General features: G+C 33.6%; 1 protein-coding gene across 1 annotated transcript; it reads left to right on the forward strand.

Annotated features, from left to right (window-relative positions):
• Window positions 1–8,545: 8,545 nt before the first annotated feature.
• Window positions 8,546–10,613, forward strand: LOC112675029 (T-complex protein 1 subunit delta-like). The gene is given in 2 exon segments (XM_035698274.2): window positions 8,546–8,550; window positions 9,065–10,613. Coding segments are annotated over 2 exon segments (1,539 nt in total). The 3' UTR covers window positions 10,599–10,613.
• The last annotated feature ends 531 nt before the right edge of the window (window positions 10,614–11,144 follow it).

Raw genomic sequence — 11,144 nt, forward strand, 5'->3', positions numbered from 1 at the left:
TGGCCAAGTAGTATTCCATTGTACATATATACCACATCTTCTTTATCCATTCATCTGTCAATGGACAGCTACAACACTTCTAACTCAGATGTCAAAATTGTCATATAATAGTGATTTTCACATTTTATTTTATGGATAACTTCTCCCTGAGGATTAAGACTAAATCATGAAAACCAATCTTATATTTAAGATTTGTGGATTTTAGATTTCTGGACATCTTTAACTAAAAATCTGACTAATGTATAAGTAGACACCTCTACAGCTACATGGTCAGTCTGGAAAGAAGAAAGTAATTCTTCTTTATGCAAAATCACTATCTGGCACACCATGATTGATCCATAACTATATATTTTTAGGTTTTTATTGAGAGGGAGAGGGAGAGCATGGGAGACAGCATGAATGGGGAGGGGGTGAAGTGCAGAGGGAGAGGCAGAAGCAGACTCCTCGCTGAGCAGGAAGCCTGATTGGGGGGGTGAAGGGGGCAGAGGCTCCATCCCAGGACACTGGGTCCATGATCTGAACTGAAGGCAGATGCTTAACCCACTGAGCCACCCAGGTACACCTCCACACCTATAATTTATATTTATAATGAAAAGATATCAAGAAGTGAGACTTGATGATGGATACTACCTGAGTCAGGTAGTATAGTCATTGCCTAACTGAAATATTCCTTAAAATTTGTTTGAATAGCTGATATTGGCTCAGATGTATTTGTTTTTCTGTTTGTTTGTTTTTATGTAGATCTTCCGTGGTCAGGGAAACAATACTTTTCTTCTATTTTGACATATTTTTCTTTAGCTTTCCTCTCCATTAATATGTATTAGACTTTTAAAAAATGTGCCATTTAGATCTAAATATTTCCAGAAAAGAAGTAATAAAATATAAATCTGCTTTTATATTTTTCTTGATATATGACCCTAAACAACTTATCTAAAAACATTTTTTCCAAAATTCCTCAACATGTTTGATCCAATCTTTCCATTTTTAAATTATGTAATATGTTTAATGTTGGCTTCTTAAAATTTTCTGGAATGTCTTCTTTTCTCAACATAGTCTAAGTTTAGTTACAGACATAAATGTTTCAGTAAGTGTTTTCTACTGCTACATCTGTCTCCTCTTAATATTTATAATACTTTAAGTCTAGACCAAACAGAAAAAGATTGATCTGTGTCTCTTCTTGTATCCTTTGTTATTTTTAATGTATATGTTTGTTATTCTTCTCCAATTAGATATAACATCTTGAGGTAAAGTCTTATGTCTTCTCTCTTCTATCTCCTGAACCATCAAAATTCAGAGCCTAATATTTGTAATCTAGTATTAGTTCAATGAACATCTATCTATATGTTGATGTTACGTTTTAAAATTCTAGGACCAGTATCCTTAAAAATGAGATTTTGATGACTCTTCCCTGCAGACCTCCATATGATTAATTTTTTTCTATATTCCAGTTGTTAATTGGCTGACTAAGTAATTTTCTACACTCTGTCCTCCATATTTTGGTGACTCCAAAGGTGATAAGGGAATATAAGGCTTTCAGTAGATTATTGTGTTAGGTATCTTCTAATTCTCACTATAGGTCTACCATTCTTTATAATTTAATATGTTTCAGGAAGCTGACTTATTTGGGTTGCATCAATTAGGCTTCTTGTCCTCTAGTTTCTGTGTGGTTTTAGCTAATAGGAGGCATCAGTCTTATAAGAAAGAGGAGGAAGAGGTCAGAGTATATTTTCCCTAGTTTCTTTTCTAATAAGCTTAAACTGGAAGTGGGTACTTTGCCTAAGGCCACACAGTTTCTTTCTAGGGTCAAGTGGCCCTTTTAATTCAGCTCTTACCACATTCTAGCAACCTATCCCTTTCTTAGTTTCTTCAAGACCAGAAGTGGTGAATACTATCAGCTCTTGCTACCTTGAGATTGTTTACTCTTTCTTTTTTCTCATAATTCTACTTCTGTCTTTGTAAACAAAGCTGTCCCTTCATTAAATGCACTCAATTACTCTGGTTGTGCTAGCTATTTTCTTTGTGAAGTCTAAATTATACAAATGTTTCAAGTAAAGGATAAAACAATGACTGCAGTCTACCTCTTCTATACTTAGTCTTGCATAAGTTTCTTTTTAAAGAAAGCATTTGTACTTGATATCAATAAAATATTATTTATGGTAAGCTTTATAGTTGGTGATACTTTAACAAATATAGTCTAGGCAATGTCAGCTCCAAAGGGGAGAAATTCAGCTCAGGTTGACTTTATGAAGAATTAAATGAATAAAAAAAAAATACACATTGGCAAGGAAGCAATGACATTTACCAGCTTCTAAAATAGGCATTGTGTTCTCTGCCTTCTTAAGCCTGTAAAACAGCTAACTGAAAAGATCTAAAAGTGACTTGACAAAATACTGGAAGCATCATATGAGAGTCTGGATGACATCTTGTCGCATTAATTTTTGTCTTTCCAAAGTCAGATGTTCTTATTCTCCTCTACTTGATGTAAGAAGATTAAGGTGCTGCATGACAGATGGTTTTAAAAAGTGAATACCATTCCATCTGGTCCCAAGTGGAAAAAGGAAAGTCACCCACAACTTTTAATCCAAAAATTGCTGTGAGAAAATTCTCAAAAGTGAACTTTATCACTTCATAAAGGAATTCTGTAAGATTCTAGTGATACTGGATTTCAGTTATTACCCCATTATGAACACTTGTGCCACCTTCCACCCTGGCCAAGACCTAACTTTGACATAGAAAAAGTTAAACTTAGCAAGTTCCAGAACCATTTTATGTCAGTGACACTTGGCTCAAGTTTCAGTGACCTCTCTGCTACTTTCCAATTTTGATAATCTTTCTTTCTGGTGAAGGTCTTATCCATTAGTCTGTTATGTTATATAAACGAAAGAAATATTTAGTGCATTCTTTTACTGAGCATTTTCATTTATAGAAAGAACTTGTAACCAAAGAAACAAAGTTCTAATTATGGCATTTTAATCCCCAGCAAATCAAGTTGAGGGTGGCATTATGGATCCAGAGGGCATCCTCAGTATGTTCCAATTTCTCAAACAGAAAATTACCTACTATACAATCCTGTGTTCAAAGCTTTAAAAACAGTAAGTTGATTCAATCCTGTAGCAGACAAAAATAAATTTAATTAAATGTCATTGGTGTTTATATGATTTTGTATAAAAAGACTATTTTTTAATAATGGACAGCAGGTTTTTCATTCTATGATAAAGGATAGTCAGGTGATATTGGAGATTAAGTGAAAAATTGGATGCAGTGTCGATATGATTATTAGGTAAGATGGGGAATTTTTTTCAGTGTTAGAACATTTCCACAGTTCAGTTCAAAGTTTTTTATAATCATTAAATAGAGAGTAAGAGTGTGAACCTAAGATTAGTAAGACAGATTTATAGTAATGTCACATTATGTTTATAATAATTAACAACTAATGATTAATAATCAACATTTATATTAATAGTCTGAGCTTCACAGTTACACTTACATACACTATGTATGTACTATATGTGTATAATATATTGTGAATAAATCTATGTTACAGAATCTTTTGAATTGATGTTAAATAACACCTCATAAAGGAATTAATGCATTATATTTTATTAACTACTCAATTTATTCCTCCATATCTTTTTTTAATTAGGAAAGAAGAGAAATATTATTTACCTATTTTGTATTATTTATCTAATTCACACTGTTATTTTGTTGAATACGTTACATTCTTCTGGAAAATGTGTATAAGATTTTTTCCCAAGACTTTTTTTGGATGTCTTAGAATATGAATATTTGTGATATTCAGCTATTGTTATAGCTACCACAATTCTAAACAATTTTTTAAATTAAGTGAACTTTACCTTCTGGCAGGTGATATCTGCATGCAACTTAGGGCACAGACTATTTGACACACAGTTGATTGGAAATATGCTGTCATGGAAACACAAATTTCCTTGCTATTTCTTCTATCTTTTGTCCTTTTTTCCTTTTCCTTCAGAAAAGTATGGACTGCCATTTCTGTGTCAAATACCGGGCTAAATACAGTACATAAAATATTTTGGAAAAAGCCATATAGGATTTTTGCTTTCAAAGGCTTATGTCCTTCTAATGGCAGGACAAAAAAATACATATAAGTAGACAGATTTAAATTTGTGATGTATACTAGTTAAAACAAACAACCAAACTAATAAAAAGTAGAAAACACATCATGACCAACTGGAGTCTAGTTTAAGAATGAATAGATGGTTCCTCATTTGAAAAGAAATCAATATAATTCACCATTGTAAGGAAGTAAAACAAAAAACATAGTCATCAATTGTGTAAAATGCAGTTGAAAAAAGTGAGCATAATTTATGTTAAAAATTCTGCCATATTGAAGTGCCTGTACATGGTATTTACCCAAACATAACATTATTCTGAATTGTGAATGTCAGAATTATTTCCCCCTAAAATTGGAAACATTGCTCCTATTCAGCATTGAACTAGAAGTCCTGGCCAATGAACTATGGTCAAAATATAAAGCCAGAAGGATTAGAAATAAAGTTGAAAAAAAAAATGTCCCTATTTGCAGACAACATGATTGTTCAAGTAAAAAAATCCCAAAAGCTATACAGGAAATCTCTTCAAACCAGATGAGCTCAGAATGTTCCAGAGTACAAAGTCATCATACAAAAATCAATTTTATTTCTGTATATAACTGTGCAGTCACTATTGGCCCTGAATAACATAGGCAGTTCCGGAACCCTGCTCCTCATCTCTGCCACACCTCCTTCTTTTTATGTCGAAGAGATCTCTCTAATAAATCAGGTAAGAAGCAAAACAAAAACAAAAACCAAGAAACCAAAAACCGAAGAAAATCAGAGTGCCTGGGTGTCTCAGTCGGTTAAACATCTGACTTTCGATTTTAGCTCTAGTCATGATCTCAAGGTAGTGAGTGAGACCAACCCCAGAGGCGTGCTCCATCCTGGGTGTGGAGCCTAAGATTCTCTATCTCCCTCTCCCTGTGTCCCTCTGTTGCCACACTCCCCCCGACCCTGTTCATGTGCCCACACACACTCTCTCTAAAAACAACAACAAGAACAACAACAAAAAGTAAAAAACCTTTTATCTGCCAATTTATCTATCTTACTATTTACTATACCTCCAAAATACTGGAATACTAACATATAAATTTAATAAAACATAAGTGAGATCTGCATGTTAAAATAAGATGCAAAAAAAAATAAAAAAAATAAAAAAAATAAAAATAAGATGCAGATAAAAATAATTAAGTATTTACTAGTGAAGACATACAAAGCTCATGAATTTAAGGATCCAGCATAGTTCTGATGTTAATCCTCTGAGTTTATATACAGATTTAACCCAATTAAAAGAATATGGAAATGCAACAAAACATTACCTCCAAGGCAAAACTTCAAGGCAAATGGTTTACTAAAAATCTTTTAAGAAACACATTATTGTCATAACATAATATTTTCAAAAATAGAAATATATGGAAAGCAACTAAATTTGTCTTATTAAAATTTATCACTATACTACCAAATAAGTAGATAATGTCCCCCAAACTATTCCAGCAGTATTTTGTAAATATGGAGAAAGTGCTCTAAAATGTATAAGAAAATGAAAACAACAACAGCGGCAAGTTTCTAAGAAAATGCAAACTACAGTCAAAATGTTTTGATAATAAAAAAAAGTTAGGAAGGCTTATACTATATGATTTTATGGATTGCTATATAGCTATAATAATTAAGACTTTGTGGTATTAGAACAGGATAGGCCTGTAGATTAGTGAGAAAGAATTAATATCACTACACAAATATCACCAATTGATTTCTGACAAATATGCAAAGGAAACTCAGTGGAGAAACAATAGTGTCTTGAGCAAAAGATGTTTGAACAACTGCATATGAACATGAAAATGAACCTCAACCTGTTCTTCACAGCTTTACAAAAATTAACTCAAAATGGGTCATGTATTTAAAAGTGCAATATAAAATTATTAACCATTTAAGGAAAACACAGGAGCAAATCTCAATGACCTTGGGTTATACAAAAGGTTCTTAAAGATGAGAGCAAAAGCAAAATCTACAAAAAAGTTGGGCTTTAACATAAACAGTAACAAAACAAAACAAAACAAAAAACCCAATTTAATAAAAGGGCAAATATTTTAATAGCCACTACACCAAAGAAGATATGCAGATGACAAATATGTTCAGGAAAGATGTTCAACATAATTATTCTAAGTAAATTTAAGTTGAAATCAAAAGTAGACAACAGTACCACCACACACCTTTAGAATGGCTATAATGAGTACAATGGACAATACCAAGTGTAAGCAACAGTGTAAGGTAACAGGAATTCTCACAACCTACTGTGGGACACAGCCTCTTTGGAGAATAATCTGATAATTTCTTGGCAAGCTAAACAACATAATACTTAGCAATCATATTTCTAAGAATTTTCCCTAAAGAAAAGACAACTTGTATTCTTACAAATTCTTGCAAATGTGCACGTTTTTTTTATAGCAACTTTATTTAATAATTGCCCTAACTCAAACAACTTAAATGCCTTCCAATAGGTCAATGGATAAACCAACTATATAGTATACCCATACAATGGAATTCTACTCAGAAATAGAAATGAATAAACCCTTTATAACCAAACAACATGGATGAATCTTAAAAGACGTTTATGTTGAGTGAAAGAAACCAGTCAAAAAGTATACATACTGTATAATGCCATTTATATGAAATTTTTTAAAAGGGAAAATTTAAGGGACGGAGACCAGATCTGTGGTTGCCAGGTGTTGAAGTGAGAGAAAAGTTTCCCCATGTGGGGGCAGCATGAGAAAACTTAGACAGATGGGATTATTGTACACCCTTATTGAGGTGGTGGATATATGAATCCATAAATCTGTTAAAATTCATGAACTACATACAAAAGTCTATTACCTTACTTGTATAAGCTAAATAAAGATCACAAAGAGTTACTCTATCATACTATCAAATTGAAAATAAATATTTAGACTTTTTAAAATGTGGAACACTGTGAATTCTTATACACTGACATAAGAATGTCAGTTGACATAAAAATTTTGGGGAACAATTTGGCAGTATCTCAGAACCATCAATTCCCATTCTTATGCATATGCCTATATAAATCCTCATATAGGTGTGCATGGGAACATGTACAAAAGTGTTGATATTAATGTAATGCACAGTATCATTTCTATGTTAATTAGAAGTAAATTAGTAAATTTAATGAAATCACATAATGAAATGTTAAAATTGATAAAAATTTGCTAGTACCAATTTATCATTGAGTATGATGCTGACAAATTACTACTGAAAAGTGAAAGAAGATCAATGAGATATTATTTATTACATAGAAAAGCATAAATATGCAAAATATTAGGAATTTTTAGGAATCCATGTCTACCTCATAAAAGTATAAAGACACTCCTGATATTGACTACTATGAAATCGAGCAAAGATGTTACCTGAAGGGTATATGTGTGGTAGGGGAAGGCATGGAAGATTATATGATTAGGTAGGAATGCACAGAAAGATTTAACTATTTATTTAAGATTTAATTATTTATTGCTTAATTTATGTGGTGGATACTTGATTTTTGTCATATAATTATATATCTAAAACATTCTATACAACATTTTTAAAAGAAAAATAAGGAAAATTAATATGTAGTAAGGTGCTAATGACTCAAGAATTTATCTTTTCAAAAATTTCCTAAATTGTAAATAAATGTACAAATAATTAATCTTTATCTCAGTGGAGAATTTCAGGATGCAACAATGAGCTCAGATGGGGGCAGATAGTTGAAGGTGAGAGATCTTTACAGAGGCCCATCATCTGTAAATGAATTTGTAAACTGCCTCTACAAAGTGCTGGGCTTGAGTAGTAGAATTTGTGGGTTATGCTGCAATAGCATGCTTTTCTCTTACTCCCCCTGAAGGGAATTAAAATTTTAATCTGGCATTTTCAATCCTTTGCCATCTAATGTATATGAAGTATAATGTACTTTTGTATGGGAGGAATTAAAGAAGAACTGTCAATGAAATCTATTTACTATAGCTGGCAATAAGTATCTCTTTACATATTTCCGCTAAGAAATCTTTCCTGAATTATGGACACCCCAGGAACTTCAAATACAGCACAACCAAAGTGAAATTTATTCTCTTCATATACATTCTCACCATCCACACAAAGTTGGTGCTTCCAAACTCTAGCTTACAGTTTGTTGTCTCGGTAACTTCTGTTTCCTCACTATTACATAGAATTTTGAGCATAGTTTTGGTGATTCTAATCCTTATTTCTTCTATCTCTATAAAAAATAGAGCAACTTTACATCCTTTGGTTCTAAACTGTGACATCTGCATTTTTTTCTTGAAAAATGTGTTCCAATGTTTTTATAAAATTAAAATTAACCTGGAAATATCACACCCTAGAAATTAACATCCAGATATGTTGACCTCAATTTGAAGACACTGAATAATTTGGTTTCTAAAATATTTGAGAATTATTCTATTTCCAAAATGCGGTAAAATGAAATTTTATAGACTTTCTTTTCCCAGCTCCATTGGACTGCTTTTAGCTTTCTCTCCATGCTTAGTATTTTCCTCTTTCTTATCCTTGATTCTTATTTCTTATTGTCCTCTCTGTTTAGACCAACATTTTGTTTTCATGAAGTAATGATTCTACTTTCCCAAGTTGATGTGGTTCTCAAGATAAAATAGAAATGCTTTCTCTTCTAGGAAGTTTCATCACATTCCCCACAACAAATACAATATTGGCTTTTCTGTGTGATCTCAAAGCCAGTCTAGCTCTTGCCACGTTCTGACCCTAAATTTACACACCAGCACCTTGTTTAGCCAGGATTACATAAAGCTAATCTTCCATGTAAAATCTGGATTTCAAATTCATCATATCTCTCTTGCATATGAGATCAGTTACATAAATGGTCATTAAATTGAATGTCAAAGTTTGTTTTTCTTGTTCTGTTTTCTTGACACATAAGGGAGGACAGGAAAAGGGAAGCATTTTAAAAAGTGAAGAACAAAGCCAGCGCAGATCTGCTTCAGCAACATCTCTGCGGCCAAAGCTGTTGCTGATGCTATTAGAACAAGCCTTGGAGCAAAAGGAATGGATAAAATGATTCAAGATGGAAAAGGTGATGTGACCATTACAAATGATGGTGCCACCATTCTTAAACAAATGCAAGTGTTACATCCAGCAGCCAGAATGCTGGTGGAGCTGTCTAAGGCACAAGATATAGAAGCAGGAGATGGCACCACACCAGTGGTCTTCATTGCTGGCTCTCTCTTAGATTCCTGTACCAAGCTTCTTCAGAAAGGGATTCATCCAACCATCATTTCTGAGTCATTCCAGAAGGCTTTAGAAAAGGGTATAGAAATCTTGACTGACATGTCTCGACCTGTGGAACTCAGTGACAGAGAAACTGTATTAAATAGTGCTACCACTTCCTTGAACTCAAAGGTTGTGTCTCAGTATTCAAGTCTGCTTTCTCCAATGAGTGTAAATGCAGCGATGAAAGTGACTGACCCAGCCACGGCTACTAGTGTAGATCTTAGAGAGATTGAAATAGTTAAGAAACTTGGTGGGACAATTGATGACTGTGAGCTGGTAGAAGGGCTGGTACTTACTCAGAAGGTGGCAAATTCTGGCATAACCAGAGTTGAAAAGGCTAAGATTGGGCTTATTCAGTTTTGCTTATCTGCTCCCAAAATGGATATGGATAATCAAATTGTAGTTTCTGACTATGTCCAGATGGATCGAGTGCTTCGGGAGGAGAGAGCCTATATTCTCAATTTAGTGAAGCAAATTTAAAAAACAGGATGTAATGTCCTCTTCATACAGAAGTCTATCCTGAGAGATGCTCTTAGTGATCTTGCATTACATTTCCTCAACAAGATGAAGATTATGGTGGTTAAGGATATTGAAAGAGAAGACACTGAATTTATTTGTAAGACAATTGGAACCAAGCCAGTTGCTCATATTGACCAATTCACTGCTGACATGCTGGGATCAGCTGAGTTAGCTGAGGAGGTCAATTTAAATGGTTCTGGCAAACTGCTTAAGATTACAGGCTGTACAAGCCCCGGAAAAACCGTTACAATTGTTGTTCGTGGATCTAACAAATTGGTGATTGAAGAATGCTCTATTCATGATGCCCTATGTGTTATTCACTGTTTAGTGAAGAAGAGAGCTCTTATTGCAGGAGGTGGTGCTCCAGAGATAGAACTGACCCTGCGGTTAACTGAATATTCACAAACATTGAGTGGCATGGAATCCTACTGCATTCGTGCTTTTGCAGATGCTATGGAAGCCATTCCATCTACGCTAGCTGAAAATGCTGGCCTGAATCCCATTTCTACAGTAACAGAACTAGGAAACCGACATGCCCAAGGAGAAAAAACTACTGGCATTAATGTCTGAAAGGGTGGTATTTCCAACATTTTGGAGGAACTGGTAGTCCAGCCTTTGTTGGTCTCAGTCAGTGCACTGACTCTAGCAACTGAAACTGTCCAGAGCATTCTGAAAATTGATGATGTGGTAAACACTCAGTAATCGGATTAACACCAGTCAAATGGTGCTGCTGTGGCCACTAACAGTGCGTCTGGAGTGGAAGATCACCTTTGTGTTCTTGCTGTTTGTAAGATTTGTTTCCTTTACGAATCCTTAGGCCTGGTCTTCCAGTTGGCACTTGCTTGAAAAATTGTATTGATACAACTTGATTAAAATATTAAATGTTTGATTTCAAAAGGAAGATTAATTTATTGGTCCTTGTCTCCCCAACAGTCTGTTACTTCTGATATTCTTAAAAAAAACTATGTGAGAAGAGAAAAAATGAATTCAAAAAATAAAAAAATAAATAAATAAAAAGGTGAAGAACAATAGTATGCACAATTTGTGAAAGAGCGTATAAAACCAATAAATACTAAAGTATTCTTGCCCTGTGGACTTTGATAAGGGATATCATACAATATGTACTGTGTGTAATTCTAAGACTGTATTGTACACCTGAATGAAGACAATGAATAATAATTACGATGATATTCAAATAATATTCTTTTTTACTCTCCTCTTGTAAAAATAAAGGCCAACAATTGAATT

Source organism: Canis lupus, chromosome 14, assembly GCF_003254725.2.
Source record: "Canis lupus dingo isolate Sandy chromosome 14, ASM325472v2, whole genome shotgun sequence".
Taxonomy (NCBI): domain Eukaryota; kingdom Metazoa; phylum Chordata; class Mammalia; order Carnivora; family Canidae; genus Canis; species Canis lupus.